The sequence below is a fragment of the Leopardus geoffroyi genome, chromosome B3 (assembly GCF_018350155.1).
Source record: "Leopardus geoffroyi isolate Oge1 chromosome B3, O.geoffroyi_Oge1_pat1.0, whole genome shotgun sequence".
Lineage (NCBI taxonomy): Eukaryota > Metazoa > Chordata > Mammalia > Carnivora > Felidae > Leopardus > Leopardus geoffroyi.
The window spans coordinates 64,453,659-64,471,436 of NC_059337.1; the positions used below are offsets into that span (position 1 = coordinate 64,453,659).

Below are 17,778 nucleotides of genomic sequence, written 5' to 3' on the forward strand. Positions count from 1 at the left end.
CCGGTGTTGGAGTTTAATTAACTCCGGTCCTTTTTCAACAGTTCCTTTCAAGCACCCAAAGGCAGACTTGAGGAGGGGTGTTAATTGAATCACGTCTAAAGTGGAGGGGATTTAAAGAGCTCATGCGGGGACTCGTCAAGGTGTGAAGCCTCTCAGATTCTGTCAAGGCAACAAGATTAAGTCAGACTTGAGAACCTTATTTATCCATTGGCAGGGGGTGGGGAGAATCAGAGTAATTTCCTGAGTGTCCTACTTAGTCCAGCAAAGCACTTGTTCTTCCTCCTCCTTACTTCCACATCCTCCTTTTCTCTCAAAGACTCTCCCCTCCCCTCCCCTTCCCCGGCCCTTCACCTCCTCTCTCTGTTTGGCTCACTGTTCACCTTAACCTTTGCATAGTAGCCTAGACCTCACTTCCTCTAAGAAGCTGGTTCCCCATGAATCAACAGCTAGGGCACTATCCCTTTGGGTGTCATCGCACAGCACTTACTAGGTTCTGGAAGCATTCACTTTGTATGCCCACAACTTGGCACCGACTCATCCCTCAGCGGTTGCTACGTGCTAGGTCTCGGCCATGTCATATCATCACCAGCAAAGTTCCATGAGGTAGGCCTTGTTTGTATCCATTTTCACAGACATGAAAGTGGAGGTCTAGAAAAGTTAACTTGCTCAGAGTCACATTACCGGGAGGCATGAGGGCTGAAATGCGTGAAAAATATACTCTTTGACTTTATATATGTATATGTAAACTTGAACAAAGCAGATTCACCGGCAACTCACCTTTGCTGGTCCCAGCCTCTGGTTTTTTAAAGCCACTCAGGCCGGAATCAGAAGGTAAGCTCTATGTCAGAATGATTCAAAATAGGATTTATTTATTGAATAGATGCTTGTGCATAATACAAAAATAAAAGCTACAAAAGAGGAAACAATGAAAATTAAGATTCCGCCCCCCCCCCCAACTCAGAGCCAGCTAGATGCCTTTTCCAGAAATAACTATGAAGATCTATTGTTATCACGACAGGTAGATCTAGAACTATATTTTATAAACGATGAATCCAGCCTAGTAATGGATCAATGCAGTGGGTCCAGAGCAGCATTCATTTTTTAAGGTCATTAAAAAGATATATTTGAATGAGCACTGGGTGTTGTATGGAAACCAATTTGACAATAAATTTCATATATTAAAAAAAAGATATATTTGAAAGGATTATGTTTCACACAGCTTGTGTGTTGGTTTTACACATAGTGTAAATGTACATCAGAGCCACAGAGTGTAAAATGTAACTTTACAGTTCTCATCACAAGGTAATGTTCCAAGCAGTCTGCAAGCCACTCACCTGGTAGACCTAGAAGTTGGAAATTATGAAAGCCACTCCCACACAGAACCTCCATCCTTACCTCCCATGAGTCACTTTGGAACCCAGAAACCTGAATGACCCTAATGAAACAAGTCAGATCCATTTCTTCTCTGTTCAAAGCCCTTCAGGGGCGCCCATCTGAGGAGGGCAACAGCTATGAGGCAGCATGTATTTCTCTTTGTTTGTTGTGTTAGCATCCTAAAAAAAAATATATCCCAAATCAAAAATATGGGCTGCGTAATATAAATAAACATGGCTGTGTGGGGAAGGGGCTCTGGGAAGAGACTTCATAGAGATCGGCAGCATCCTTCAAAGCGGCTGAAATTAAGAATGGATATTCACAACTAGGGTCTGTATATGAGATGAGCCATTTTAAAAACAGGACATTCGTACAATTCCCCTGGAAGAATTCTGGGCGTACCTGAAGGAGAACACTGCCCAGAACAGCTGGCCCATAGACAGAGAGGCTCCCAGGGAGGCAGGACTCTGCATCCATGAGAGGATGCCGAGGACCAAGAAATGAGCAGGGGTCCCACACAAGCCCCCAGTCTATAGGCACGAAGCAAGAGGGGCTGCTTCTCGTGTGGGCAATTCCTGCAGCCTTGGTCCAAGGTGAGCGGCAGCAGGAACGCAGTGTCGGGTGTGCCGCTGCACGGGACAGCAGCACCGTAACAAAATAACGAGGCCAATTCTCCGTGCCTCAGAAACAGGAGCAGCACTCAGCAGGAGAGTAAAGCGTGATGCCACATCGGCTCCTTCCCTTCCCTCTCCATCCCTCTTCACTCCTCTCTGGAGCTGTGGCAGCTTTGTCCTCTCAGTTGCATGTGGGGCCTCCACTGGGACACCTCATGGTGTCCCCAGCACCACAGGGGTAACCAGACTCTGAAGGGGCAGCTCCTGGAAGTCCGAATGTAAAATCGTGGTGCATTTGTTCATTTGTTGACTTGGTTACTGTCTGTCTGTTGGATTAGTGAGCTTGCATGAACAGGGATCTCATCTGTCTTGTTCTCCACCAAATTCTCAAGGCCACGGACAGCATCTGACACAAAGTTGGCAAGCAGTGAATGTATCTTAAACGGATGAATGTTCAGCAACAGAGAAAGTGGGAGCTGTGGTGGCCATAGGTTCTCCAAAGACAACTAGGCAGATTGCGAATGGTTTGTGCCCCTCTGTACCTGGGAGGTAGCCCTGTATATCCCCTCTAGGGTGACTTGACAGTTTGACATGCATATGGTGTAGCTGTGCCTTTGTGTGTTTACCAGGTGAAAAGAGACGGCAGGCGGAAGGAAGTTCACAAGCAAAAGCACCAAGGCTTGTAAGAACACAGGGCACAGCATTACCAGGAGTGACGGAGGTGCCGCCTAAGAGGTCAGGTGCCTGGGAAGGCATGGCTAGAGGCTAGGCTGGACAGGTAAGGTCCGGTTGTGGAGACACACACCATTAACAAGTTTGCACTTTATTCTGTAGCCAACTCGGGATCCCTTAGTGGTTTGGAAGCAGACTAATGACGTGATCAGGTAACTCTGAAAGCAATACGAAAGAAGGATCAGAGAAAAGGAGGTTCTGTAAGTAGGGAAGCCAATTATGAGTCTATGACGCATGTCCAGATTCAGAGATAATGGGGGCTGAGATCAACGTGTCGCCATGGAGATGGCCTCTGGGACAATGAACAGGGGTGACCAGTTGGAAATGTGAGTGTGAATGTTAGATATCAAGGTCGAATATTCAGACCGAAAGTCACATGGGTCCTGTTGAAGTCATGGAAGAAAATAAAAATACCTAATTTGAGTAATGTATCATTTAGAAAATCTGATGAAAACTGGTGTTTTTAGTTTCAGAGGCTTTGCACATACCCACCAAAAAAGCCAAGTAAAGGTCCATGGACATCGGTTAAGAACACTTGATTGAACAGAGGAAGAATGATGGAGCCCCAACCTCTCTCAACGACTACAGTTGGTATTGGCTACAGCCCATCCGAGAGGTAGGAGAAGAAGACAGGACCAGAGAAATGGAGAACTTTGTTCTTGAGGTCAGAGGTGCCTCACACAACACCAGGGAGACTAACCACATAGCAGAAGATGAATAAAGAGATAGAGCTCACTTCTAATTTTTTACATGTTTAGAAAAGATAAATTGTTTAAGTAGAAATGACCAGAAAGCCTCATCAAAGAACTCAGGTGGGTTCAGACACAGTCAGGTGCAGGTGGAGTGCAGCACTCTCAGGAAGCCAGAGATAAAGACGCTTCCCAGGCAGAAGCAGGCCTCTTTCTTCAGTAAACTCAGCAAGACTTGCTTACCGACTGAATCACTAATAATTTCTATACTTCTATACGTAACGGACTCTGGTGTTCAGGTGTGTGCAACTGCCTACATGTGTGTATACGCCAAATATATACACGATACACAGTATTGTGTGTATACACCAATTTATCTATATATGTGGATATGAACACATATTTACATATAATTTTTCATTTACATAAAGGTGTGTTTATCCATTTAGCATGTATACATATGCATATGCCATATAGTCTAGAAAACTGCCATAATTTAATATTTAATAAATATCCACATGTTCCTTCTTTTTTTTTTTTTTTTTTAAATTTTTTTTTTTCAACCTTTATTTATTTTTGGGACAGAGAGAGACAGAGCATGACGGGGAGGGGCAGAGAGAGAGGGAGACACAGAATCGGAAACAGGCTCCAGGCTCTGATCCATCAGCCCAGAGCCCGACGCGGGGCTCGAACTCACCGACCACCGCGAGATCGTGACCTGGCTGAAGTCGGACGCTTAACCGACTGCGCCACCCAGGCGCTCCACATGTTCCTTCTATATACATGGCTTGGACTGAGGACACCTTGGCTGTGACCCAATGTTTATGATGATTCTCTGGAGAAATTTCTTTGTGGTCTTACTATTAAGAAGAGTTGATATTCTCTTGAATAATTTTTTTTTGTCTTGCACGTGACAGAAATTTTATTCTAGACCAAGCTCCCTTTTGAACATGACTACTAGAAATCTGGGAGACAAATTTTGGTCCCAGTTGTAACCAAGTGCATGGGGATCTATGTGGTGCGTTAAAAAAACAAAAAAAAACAAAAACACGACTTTCACTTCTGGCTCCATTTTATATGCCTTATTTTTCACTTTTCGTTTCACTCACTTCTTTCTGTAGGTTGTGTGCCTTTGTAAGCTTTTCTTTTGGCATATAAACATGAAGAAATATAGAAATGACATCACAGAGGGAGACTTTAAGGTCCAGAACATTATGGCTGGGAAGAAACCTATTATTGTGGCTGGAGTTAAGGCATGTAACGATGATAATGGGTGTGTTATTAGGACAGCCCAGCAGCGATTACAGGGAGTGAGACAGATCTCAGCCCAGGTCCCAGTTCTCTCTGCTGTTTACCAGTCGTGTGGTGGGAGGCATCTTATTCTCCATGTCCTCTCATCTCGAAAACAGTGACTTCTTGGGATTTGGGGGGATGGCTTAACCGAGGCAACGTATAGAAAGCACTTTAGCACAACGCATTCCATCAGTTAGCTACTGTTACCATCACTATCTTTTGGACAAGCAGAGCTAGGCCGCCATTCCTGGCTCGGTCCGCTGTAAGAAAGTTCTCTCCCACCCCCCCCCCCCCCCCCCCCGCCTCCGCGCAACTCTCACACCCACAGTCGCCAGGCGGCCAGCCGTCTCCCGCCACATACGGTTCACACTTCTGGAGCGCACCTCCGCTCCCGCCGCCTCCCGCGGGAGTGCGGGGCGCCAATCTCCGGCCAAAGTCCCGCCAATTGCTACCAAGAAGGCCCGGGAGGCGCGGGCTAAGGCAGATCCACACCTGAGCGTTAGTTCCTTACCCCGCCCCGGCTGCCCTCTGACACGTACAAGGGGGCCTGCGAAGGGACCCGGGGTCCTCCTAGAGGCCGGACTGGAATGCGGGGGCGGGGGCCCCAGAGAGCCGCCGGGCTCGCACCTCCCCCGAGGTGCCCCCGGAGCTTCCCCAGCCCTCGGCTCCCCTTCAGACTTGACCCGGGGGCCGGGAGCGGCGGGCTGCGCCGCGGGGCGCTCGCGCTGGACGGGGGCGGGCTTCGGAGAGCAGCCCGAGAGCGCCACACATTTCCTACACCGATAGCATCAGCGCGTGTCAGGTGGTTGGTGCGGGCGAGAGAGTGCGCGCGCGCGTGAGGGCGAGAGGGCGCGCTCACAGAAACTTTGTGCCTGCGGGTGCGCCTCGGGCGGGCTCGCCGGCTGCGAGAGCGGCGTGTGGGCGGCCGGGGGCGGAGGGGCCCGGCAGGCGGCGGCGGCGGTGGCGATGCGCCGCGCCCCGCCGAGCCCGTCCCGCCGCGCTAGGTGAGGCGGCCGCGGGAGCGCCGGCCGCGGCCATGGGCACCCTGGGCAAGGCGAGAGAGGCTCCGAGGTGAGTAGGGGCCCGGGGCCTCGGCGGCGCCGTCTTCCTTCCTTGGGGCGGGCGACCCCGCGAGCGCTCTCAGGGGGCGGGGGGAGGGGGTGAGTGGGGCGGGCGACATGGGTGCCTCCTTCTACGGGAAGTTGCTGACCCGGGGTCCGGGCGGCGGCAGGCCAGTGTCTCGGCTCAAGTCCGGGGAAGCGGGCGACCGGGCAAGAGGGGCGGGGAGCTGGGTTGTGCGCGCCACGAGCTCCGGAGTTGCACCGACGGCCCTCCCCACCCCGTCCCGGCTCCCCGGCGTCCGGCACCTGGGTCTCTCCCACTCGCGGACTTTCCGTACCACCCGCACCTGCTGCGGTCCCGGGGCTCCGGCAGCGCCACCTGCCGGCCTCTCCCTGCCCTGCGGATCCGGGGCAGGGCCCGGAAAGGCCAGCGGCCGTTTGCAGGGAGCGAGTGGCGGTCCCTGAAACATACAGCCTTCTGGGTGGAAACTATGCGCCCCTCCACCCCCACTGCGATTCTAGAGAGATGTGTTAGGAGCGTCTCGAAGATGAAGTTAGTGTGGTAGTGCAAAGTCTTTTGGCAGGGGAAAGAGGCCTGGTGGGGGGGGGGGGGGGGGGTGGCAGGCAACTTTGAGTGTGCCCCCTTAGAGCAGGGAGGGCCTGGGCACAGCACGCCAGTTCGCTCTTCCCAATTTCCTCCACGTAGACTCTAATGTGACCGGCCCGCACAGACATGTCCGCGAGAGGCAGGAAGCTTTGCTCTGCTGGACTTTTTTGGAGCCGAAGGTTCTTGGCCCTTTCTGCACTCGGGCACCCTGTAGGTGTTTGCCCCGGGGTGCAGCCCTGCACCTTCCCTAGATTGAGGGGAGGGGTGCCTGTAAGTTAAATTGAGTATACATTAGGGGGCTGAGGGAGAGGACAGGACTGGAAAGAATCCTAACCAGAAGCCAACCAAAGCCATCTTCTGCTGCAGAGAAAGTTGTAGAAGTCTGTGTTCTCATTCCTCCATGTCATCGCTTAACTCACTCTTCTTGGCTAGTTTTCCTAAAAAGTTCAATCTGAAAGTGTGTGCCCTCTGCTGAGGCACCTGTGCTGGAGAGGATTTCACCTGAGCCAGGTGAGAGTTTCCACCGCCTCCTTGCTTCCTGAGGCAAATTCCATGCAGCCTTGGCCACTCATAGTCTCAGAAAACCCCTTCAAGTTAATGTGTTTCTCTCTGGCCTTATTTTTTTATTTTATGTTTTAATTTACATGGGAACATTTGGCTCCAGTCCTTTAAAAATATGCCTTTGGAGACTTAGAGTATTCTTTCTATGATTTTTTAAATACTCTTAGATCTACCTATAATGAAACATTTTCTACATCCTTATCTGTAGACCTTTCACCAGAAGACCGAGTGGTTTGAACGTTTGTCAGGAAGCAGCAGCCAAGAGACTGCGCAGCCAAAGAGCCGAGTTTCCTACTTTATGGCACAGATAACCCTATCTTCCCAGACCTCTCGGGATGCAGTGTGGTTTTTAGTAGCATCTCTTCTTCCTGGTGTCTTGGGCCCAAACTGTGCGTCTCTTTGGCCTCCATTCTCCCAGATTACATTTCTCACCTTCCCTTCCCCCTACCCTAAATACTCCCTTCACACTCTTTTTCTTTCTGTGTGGACCTACCCTTAGTTCCCTCTTAGTTCTGATAAAAGCATCTGCCTCTAAGAATCACCTTGTGAGCCAAAGTGGTTTCCCCTACGGCTGACATTAGGAAGCATTACCAGAATTAGAGCCAGCGCACTTTTCAGAGTCCTCAGTGGTCGATGCCACCAACCGAGAGAGAAGATGGAATGTTTCCTGGATCCCACAGTTGAGAGACAGAGATTAACACCTCCCAGCCCCAGGGAAAGAGCCGTATATGGAGATAGGGCCTGTGGCCTGCGGTTGAGTCCAGTGGCCACCTCTCTTTGGAAGGCCTAAGAGAAAAAGACTTCTCTTGAGAAGGACTTCGTTTTCATCTTTCCCGCCTTTGCCTTGGTGGGGGTCTTCGTGGTGGAAAGGCAGCAACGGAGGCAGAAGTTTTTCCAACACTGGACAACGAGCACCAGGTTTAGAGAGTTGTCTGTACTTCTAGGAGGGGAAGGGAGCCTGGCCGGGGAACAAAGCGTGGGGCACAGGAGGCCCGGCTTCTACCAGCCTCTGCTCCAGTGGCATTGCCTTTCTGAGCCTGGACCTCCACATATGTATATGAAAGTTTGGAACGTGACCATCAAGAGCCTGCCCAGCTCTGAAGACTGTTCCAGGGGCCCACAGGAGGGTATGAGGTGGAGACTTTATGTTATCAGCTATGCTTTTGGATGATTTTTGAGTCTTAAACTTTTCAGCCTCTCTGTGGCAGTCTCCTTCTAATTCTAATGTAGTGAAAGTTGTATGGTCCCAAGCACAGTAAATATTTATCAGATAAAGCCAGAGAGGCATCAGGTACAAATCCCAGATCTAGCACATATGAGCTGTACAGCCGTGGCTATGTCATTTAGCAGCTTTTAGATTCAGTTTCAACTTCATGTAATGGAGGTGATCTCTTTCTGGGATATAGGCTTTAAAAATCACTTAAACCTCCCAGTACAGTGCATGTGACATCATAGGTGCTAAGTTCATTATGGTCATTATTACTTTCTCTTGATTTCAGATACTGATCTGATCCTGGGGTTATCACAGGGCCTGAATAAAAATCAGTAATGGTCAGAAACTTAAGTCCTGTAACACCAACTTGATCTTTCAGAAATCACTTCCTTGGGTTAGTAGATTCTGGGTAGCCAGTTGTTGATGCAATTTCACTGGGCCCACCCCAGGCCAAAAGCAGAGTCCAGTGGTCACTGCGGGACCAGCGCCATGGAGCTAGTTTGAAACAGATCAGAGGGCATGGTCTTCCCTCCACTAGTCTGGCTGCGTACCGGGTGGCCCGTAGTTCAGTACACTCTCTTTTAGCAGAGAATCCATGTGTGCCCCCAGCATTTCATTTTGATCAAAAGCATTTCAGCCCCTTCTGGGGGATGAGATTATATCTTACTGGAGCAGCTTCCCCCAACACTCCACCTGGAACTGGTTCTCTCTCTTCTGAGAACATCACGCTTCTTACGCTTGACACCCACAGGACACTTAAGATTTATAGAGCTGTCTTTTCATGGTGTAGGTCTGGTTCTCCAACTAGATTTTTGAATTAAGGAAAGTCTAGTTTACCTTTCTACAACAGCAGCAATAACTAATGTAAGGAGTGTGTCTTACAGTTTACAGAGTACCTCACATAGACTGTCTCACTCCAGTCCCCTTCCCCTCTGGCCTATCACAGTGTCTTACTAATAGAATAAGTACTTATTAACTAATGCCCCTATGTGTTTAGCAAAATATATAGTGAGTAGCTAAAGTTATGGATCTGAGGTACAAATTTTTTTGTCTCCGCTTCGGTCGTAAACTCTGAAATAACCAAAGCCACAGAATTAATTATGTGTTCAAAGAAGTTAACCAGCAACGACACCCATCACTATTAAACCTGAAAAGATTATAGATATGCATCTGTGTGTTTAAATAGGAAAGAAAGTAAAATACTTCATCATTTTGCAAACAACTTGACCTGCACTGATGAGGTCATGACCAAAGACAAAAGCTAAGTGAGAGAGAACATAGGTGACCTATTGGATTCCTAAGCCATTTCCAGATCCAGACTTCTCCTTTTACATTCAGTTCTGAAATAAAGCTCACATAAGCTCTGCTTTTTTTTTTTTTAATCAGTATTCCCCAATTAAGGACTTGATAGAATGATAATATTTAGTGGTAAAAACTGACATATAATGATTGCCAGTATTATCAACAATGGAAAACAGAATCTTCAAGATTTGTGAGAAAGGCAAGATTAGCTGAAAATCTGAACACCTCCACTGTAAATCCTCTCCCTTGCACATGGGTCCTTAGTCTTTGACTTCTCCCCTAAAGTTCAGAGGTGTTTTTGAGGCCACCTGACCTTCTGCAGCATCTCTGGTATTGCTCAGGATGAATGAATTTAGTTGAAGATGAGACTAAATAAAACAATGCTTCAGACCCAAGTCAGTGGACTTCCAGCTAAAATATTGATAGGAGCTAAGGACTACCTACATGGCCTGGCCTCTGCCTCTCTGGTTCAGGAGCCAGAGCCAGCACGCCAAAGCAATTCTAATCCCAGACTGAAGAGCCCTCATTGCAGCCCTGAAATCTCACCTTATTATTTGCTTGGGAGATGTCTCTTTAACAGCCAACCAGTCCGTTTGGTGCATTTGCCAAGTGGGAGGGGTATGTCTTCTATCAGCCCAACTCTCAGGATTAATTGTCTTATCTCTACTCCTTTCCTGCCCAATCTGCCTTCAGAGCTTGGAGCTGCCAGTCTGTCTGTCCCCTGGCTGCTTGGCTTGCACTCACTGCCTCCCCTCTTTCCCCAGGAAACCTTCTCATGGCTGCAGAGCTGCCACTAAAGCAAAACTAGAGGCGAAGTCAGCCAGCAGCCCCTTCCCTTCTCATCCCAGCCTGGCCCAGATCACCCAGTTCCGCATGATGGTGTCTCTGGGACATTTAGCCAAAGGAGCCAGCCTGGACGATCTCATCGACAGCTGCATTCAATCTTTTGGTGAGTTCGCTAACTACCCACATGCATAAAAATCTATTACTTTGTTCTTCCTTAAAAAGTTGCTTTGTGGAATAGCAACCTAGATTGTATTTTGGCTTTAAAAATATCTTTTGAGCCTTTGAAATGTTGGAGACCGTGTGCAGTGCCTATGGCACATGACTGTGTGGGTGTAATAGGTCGTGATGAGAGGCGTGATTTCAAGTGAGAAAAGTTACGGAGGAGAGTTTGCATTTCCATTTCTCTTAGGATGGAGGTTGTTCCTGTGATGAGAAATCTCATAAAATGCTACTGTGCCTCTGGTGCTTTGACATTCTTCTGCCCTTGTGTTCGTAGGGCACACAAAGACAAGGTTATGTGAGCAAACACTGTTATCAAACAGAAATTTGAAAGCCTTTGGATCATGTGGATGATAAAGTGTAATAATCCCCCTTACAATTGGAGGGTAGTTGTGAGGGACTAGGAAAGGACGGATTTAAAGCCAGAATGTCTGTGACTGGAAGATACTGGTTAGGAAGTATTTGTGATTGGGGGTCAGGGATCTGGGCAGGGGGTAAGCAGACACACACATGGACCGTGAATTCTCTAGAATGCTGCCCTCTGTCATCACCATGCTCAGCCTGAAGGGTGCACGGTTTCATGCAGCTCACGAGCGGTTATCTGCAAAGATGCCCATTTTTTTAAAAAAATCTTATAAGCACTGTCTTTTTTTGGATTGTGATTTGTGAAATAGTGATTGAAAAATACTATATATTGGTTCCCCTCAAAAAAGGAATTATTAAAATTGATGGAAAATTCATAGATTTCCAGCATCACTGTTCCCCCCTCTGTGCCCCCTTTGAACCCCTGCATCTCCCACCAGGAAGCAGATGAGCACAGGTGGCTCAGCTCAGAAGTGCCTGCCCATTTCAGACCCTCGTGGAGCCTCCTGGGGGAATGTAGGGGAGGCTCAGCCCGATCCCAGGCAGCACAACACGCAAATCAGTTAGAATTCAGAACTAGGGATTCTTGGCTGGACATGTTTACTGTTGGACCAGACCTTATTTATGGAATCGGGAAAGATTTGACATCTTAGGGATACTTGTTTAGTACACTTCAAGTACAAAATTGAGTAGTTCTGATGATTTCCACATTGGTTTAAAGCAGCAGTTCTCACATGTTGGTGCAGAATCACACGGAGGTTATCTTTTTTATAAACACAGATTGCTGGGCCCTGCCTCCAGAGTTTCTCCTCTGGTGGATCTGGGGTGGGGCACAAGGATTTACATTTCTAACAAGTTTCCAGGTGATGCTGATGTAGCTGACCCACGTACTCACTTTGAGAACACTGCAATATTGTTGTAGGCTTTTTAACTTGGAAAAGAGGGAGCACTTTTATTATTACTAGGTGAGCCTCAAATTTTAATTAAATTTGTATGTATTTACACTCTAATTTTTCAGTTAAGTATGACACGGGGAATGGAATGAATGATTGTCTGTTTTAAAATAATCTTAGAAAATACATGGGCAAGGAGGTGAACCTAGAAGTCAGGAGACTAGTGGGCAGGTGGCTGTGAGGAGCCATTGTTCTTCCTGGGTCTTACTTTCAACTGGCTCCCAACTGGAATGAGCTGCAAAATTCCTCACGCAGTCTTGGTAGTCCTACATACCAGTCTTTTTGCAGGGCACTGTTGCTGTTTCAGGAATAAGGATATTTATTCTTTTTCCATTTCACTTTTGAGAAAATGGGGACCGGGAATGTATTTATCACTAACTTTCTTCCTCTTGTGCCAATCAGGCAACTGCTGGCTGAGGTCAAAGCTGTTTTCCTAACCTTCCAATAATCATGACATCTACCTGAGAAATAGATGACCAGTTCTGAAGTCCTTCCCCAAAAGAACCAAGCCTAATCCACTCCCCTCAACAAATCCTACAGGGGCAAAAGATGTATTGTTTTCTGGAATATGTTGAACTGAAAAAAGTACCTTAAAACCCAAAAGCTTTAAAAATCCCATAGAGTCCAAGAGTCTTATCCACCCTGAGGAAGCATTGATTAAGCCCATAATGGCAACAGACACAGGCTAGGCAGTGCACAAGGAGAATTACTGTGACCAGACCCCTGTTCCAGTATCAGAGCTTAGAATACCTGAGAAATGCACCTTTCAAGGGAAAAAAGATAGATACACAAGGCAGGGAAATAATCTAAGGCATGTAGGAAGAATACATTCTTTATACATGTGGAGTTTTGAGAAAGTTCATTTCAAGGGTAAGGATGGATTAGGGAGAACAGCCACTGTTCAAACTCCTCTTTGGCCATGGGATTGCAGGGGGAAGGCGGGTAAGTAAGATCTCAAAGTTTTGCATAGTATGCATGCACGGTTTCCTGCCACAGAATTTATATGAAAGAGGTGGAAAAGAAAAGACATGCTACGTCTGGAGGGAGTGGGAGACAGCACGTGATTTTCACTCGTGGGGTATCGTGGCCGTGTGTCGTCGGGGAGGGGAGGGGAGCGGAGTTCGAACAACAGAGGTGAGCAGAGCTGGGGATCACGAGCAGCTCTTGACAAAGAGTAATCCGTGGCAGAGTGCCTGCCGGTGCTTCTGGAGGTCTCCTCGGAGGTGATCCGAAAATAGTACAGAGTGAGCCTTCAGTTTCTCTTGAACCTCTTCTTACTAGTTATTTTCCCATGTTTGTATTGGAAAGTTTTGCTTTAGAAGAAAGCAGTCTAGCTTAGTTTTTTGTTAATGAGTTGAGATGTCTTATCATTTTAATGCCTGTGAAAAGAGAGGGAAATGGTACAGACATGTGGGGAGACTTTTATTGGTTTGGTTTTGGTAATCTTGCACTTCAGACTCTGGTTGCAGCCACTCTCCCACCAACTTGGGGGGAGAAAAAAAAAGGAAAAAACACCTGTTTTGAGCATAAAGACTAATTAGTTAATTTCTACTACCTTTTCAGCCGCACCTTCATGCAGATGCTTTGAGGAGGTTTGAATTAGCTAAAGCAGTATGGTGCAGTATGGTTGCTATTAGCCAGATCTGGCTATTTACATATACATTTCAACTAATTAAAATTAAAGTAAATGTAAAATGTAGTTCCTCAGCCTCACCCGGCATATTTCAAGTGCTCAGTATCTGCAAGTGGTAGCTGCTGCTGAACAGAGTAAACAAAATATTTCCGTCATGTATGGCAGAAAGTCTGTTGCGCAGTGCTGGATGGGGTAGATGGTTGACTCGAAGGGGGAAAGCAACAGAGAGACCTTCTGGAAACTGTGGAACTTGCATATTTCTAGCATCTCTAGGTAATAGCCTGAATACTCACTAAGGTATCATAGACATTTGGATTTAGCATCTTTACTGATGCCTCTCTCTTTAGTGTTATTAACCGTTAATTACCACCCACACTGTTCTCAGAGAGAGGACTTATGACAATGCTTTTAAGGATGGGTGACCAGCACATACATATTAAGGGTAGTCTTGAAGGTCTCACAGCAAGCCTCCTATTGTCACATACAGGGTTGCAGATCTGTGATTAGAAACTCAGAGCCTTGAGTCATAGTTCATTGCTTTAACCGTGAGACAACCCACTCCCACCTTCTGTTTTAATTGGAGGTCATGCTTTACATTCTCAGCAAATTATTGCCCGTTAATCCACTCTTCAGCTGAGCATAATGAGGCAAATCATCACAACCTGGTACATTTATGTCAAACGTATGTGAATCACACCATCTGTTTCAGGGGTAGAAAAGACCTATGAGATCATCTGGTTTTTAATGTTTTCACTTTTTAAGAGGGCTGCCAGCATTTGGGGCCAAACGGAAGGCTTCTCATGTCCAAATTCACAAAACTTCCCTTGTTCCCTTCTGAATGCCAGACAACTTTCAGCAGCATCAGAAAGAAAGCTGTGAACGTGTCCCAGAAAGGGACCCTCAGCAAGGAACCCTCCTGCTCCCAGGTGGGGTGTAGGCGGACATTCAGCGTCTCTGTCGTACCTGTCAGTGTGAAGGGAGACGCAGCTTAGCTGATACCTTTATATTTATAGAGCGTTGTTTATTTTTTATTGGAGCTCCATATGTATTGGTTTTCTTTTAAACTCAAAACAGCTCTGAAATTGGAGGGTCAGGTGGTATTGTCTCCCCTGGACAAATGAGAAAATAAATTGGGCCTCTGAGAATTGACGCAATTTGCCTCGTGCCCTCAGTCTAGAGAGAAAACATGCTGCTCGAGTGCTTTTCCCTCTGTCCCCAGCAGCCCCTTGCAACCTGAGCTGGGGCTCGCTCAGACCCCTCTCCCAGGAAGGCCCCTCTTCGTGCACAGGATACCTGCATGCCACACGGGACATGCCTGAACCCTGTGCCCACCTTCTGCAGGCCTGGTCTCCCCCAGATTAGAAGTTAAACTCATTCAATATGAGGACTGTTCATTGGACCCCACATATATATGTCTGCCTGAAATTCTATCTTGAGCAAAGTGTTAATTAAAATTTCCCATAGGTATTGTGCTAATGCTATACAAAGGCCTCCCAAACTAATAGGTATATTTTCTGCAGCACGGAACACTTAGATGTTAGATGTATTTTATAGACCTCAACTTGTTAAGGGCAAAACACTACACCCACTTTTAAAAATTGGAGCCAAAGAAGACAAACACACTTTTTGGGACCACACACAGTTCCCTCTGTGGCAAAGGGAAGGCTAGGGATTTCTCACCACTCTGCAGGTTACAGGCTGTGCACCACAGTGAGGTGTCCAGAGGCAACAGGAACACAAGACCAGAAGCCAAGGGCCATGATATCGAAGGGCACTCAGACCCAAGGATGGGCAACTCCAAGGAACAAAGCCAAGTGTAGTGTCAAGAAGGGACTGAAAGCCATGTCCATTGTCGAACACAGGCCCTTTGTGAAGAAGACCCAAGGTGACCCAGTAGCCTCCTCAGTGGAACCCCCAGGTGCTTGGGTGTCACATACAAAGGATGGTCCTTGGGACACCCATGTTCTAAGGCTTCTAGGCATCAGGATAGCTCCAGGGCGTGCCTGTCGTTAGCCCTCTGGAGCGAATTCACATCCTGTGATCCAGATGCTATTTATTCCAAGCAGTACCTTTGCTGCATCTTCAACAGGCTGGCATCACCCAGTGCCCAGCCTGGCATGTCCGCCTCTCATGGGTGTGAGGTACAGTGACTTCCAGGCTCAAGAAAGAAGGAGATAGGAAACCCCTGTCACTCGAATCTGTCTCTCCTACCTGGTGGTGTTGACGGCAGGCTTTCCTCTGTCCAGAGAGATGAGGGTTACCACTGGGAGACATAGACAGATGGTGGACTGACGTTGGTTGAACACTTACTTCTTGTGGGCTGTAGGGTACTGTGCGTTTACCTGAACTGGGCCCATCAATCTTTACAACAATTCTAATTAATAGGGAGTGGGAGCTCGGGGTGTCACATAACCTGGGGAACTTGGCCCAGTTCATTAGTTGGAGAGCCGCTGGGATCTGAACTGTGGTCATCTTGTCTCCGACGCTCTTGTTCTTTCTACTCTACCAGAGGTTCTCCCACTTGAACATGAACAGTAATCATCAGGGGTGGGGTGTGTGCATTTAGATTCCTGAGGGTCAACTCCAGAGATTTTCATTCAGCCAGCAGTCGCTGTGGTTTTGATGGAGGTGACCCACGAACTGATGGTGAGAAATACTGTCCTACAGCACACTTGCTGTCCCTTCTCAACTGTGCCAACTTCCTTCCAAACTTCCTGCCTGTCAGCGGTTTGGCTGTGGAAATAGCGTGGGTGTTCCTTACAACTACAGTTTGGTTCTTTGCACTCAAAGGCAGCATTCCTCGCCTGCATTTCTGCCTTTAAGCCATGCTCAGACCAGTTTACTGGAGTGCTTAGGGCCCTGGACCCCGTTGTATGCTTGTTCCCCCATAGGACAGAGCGTGGCTATGCCGGGAAACGGGAGAGATGCTTCATCTAAGTACTTCTCCAAAAGTGCCGCTTTGCCAACAGATGTTTTAAGGCCACTTGTTGACATGAAGGTTGTTGAGTCCGTGATGGAAACACATCAGGAAAGGACGTGAAAGCAAAAGCACTGTAATCAGTAGTTGACCAAAACAGCAGTGATTGGGCAGAGGCCACTGGAGGTGGTCTGAAGTGCGGGTCCTGCCCCAGGCCCTCCTCCTGGTGGTGGGACCGACCCTCTTCTGCTGGCGCGGTTAGAGCTGCTGGATTTGGTGGCTTGTTCTGCAGGTAGTTTGGGCTACCACCTAGCTGGGGTTGTCCTAGAGAGGGAGACAACAGGGGAAGACGAAGAGCCTAAGCAAGGTCGGCTTCACCAGCACCATACTCGGTTTAGTGCCGTTACAGTGCTGAAGCTCTTAATCTGCAAAAGCAGTATTAGATTTTCAGGAGTTTTCAAGGCAGTTGTTAGACACAACCACCATTAAAAACCTGAAATTATAGGAAACCAATTTGACAATAAATTTCATATATTGAAAAAAATAATAAAAAATAATACAAAATAATTTTAAAAAAACCCCTGAAATTATATTAAAAATGAAGGTAAGAGGGGCACCTGGGTGGCCTCAGTTGAGCGTCTGACTCTCAGTGTCAGCTCGGGTCATGATCTCACGGTTTGTGAGCTCGAGCCCCAAGTCAGGCTCTGTGCTAACAGCACAGAGCCTGCTTGGGATTCTCTGTCTCCCTCTCTCTCTGCCTCTCCCCTGCAAGTTCTCTCCCTCTCTCTCAAAAATAAAGAAACATTTTAAAAAATGAAGGGGCTCCTGGGTGGCTCAGTTGGTTAAGCTTCTGGCTTCTGCTCAGGTCATGATCTCACGGTTTGTGAGTTCAAGCCCCATGTCAGGCTCTGTGCTGACAGCTCAGAGCCTGGAACCTGCTTCAGTTTCTGTGTGTGTGTGTGTGTGTGTGGGTCTGTCTATGTCTCTGTCTGCCCCTTCCCTGCTCATTCTCCGTCTCTCTCTCGTTCTCTCTCTCAAAAATAAATATTTTTTTTTTAATGAAGGTAAGAACCCTCAAAACTCATCATTTCCTAATGCATGACCACATTTTACTATTATTCTCTATTCTCCCAAGGTTATGCCTGTGGTCCCCACACGGTATGAATGCTACACGGTGGTATGCTGTAGTATATGCATCTCCTCCCCGCCCCCTGGTCCGTGAAGTCATGCTGATTGCTTGAAATTGGCCTGGGTTTGGGGTATTTATACCATGGAATAAATGTTTGTCTACTAATCAGGGCTTCACACACACTAGTTACTAATCAGGGCTTCCGGTTGAACCCTGTCCCTGGAAAGGCCACTGTTACAGGTTTCTGAGCGTAGCACTTACTCCCAGCTGCAGGGTTTACTTACATAGCGAGGTGTCTGTGGTAAAACCAGAAATGTTATTTTGTATCCCCT

The 17,778-nt window shown here is 47.5% G+C and overlaps 1 protein-coding gene across 1 annotated transcript in view; it reads left to right on the plus strand.

Moving 5' to 3' along the window:
- The first annotated feature begins 5,500 nt into the window (after nucleotides 1-5,500).
- Nucleotides 5,501-17,778, plus strand: part of RASGRP1 (RAS guanyl releasing protein 1) — a 79,449-nt gene continuing 67,171 nt past the window's right edge. Inside the window, exons 1-2 of the mRNA XM_045450075.1 lie at nucleotides 5,501-5,773; nucleotides 10,211-10,395. Of these exons, the coding sequence (XP_045306031.1) occupies nucleotides 5,739-5,773; nucleotides 10,211-10,395 (220 nt within the window). The 5' untranslated portion in view covers nucleotides 5,501-5,738. The remainder of the gene's footprint in view (nucleotides 5,774-10,210; nucleotides 10,396-17,778) is intronic.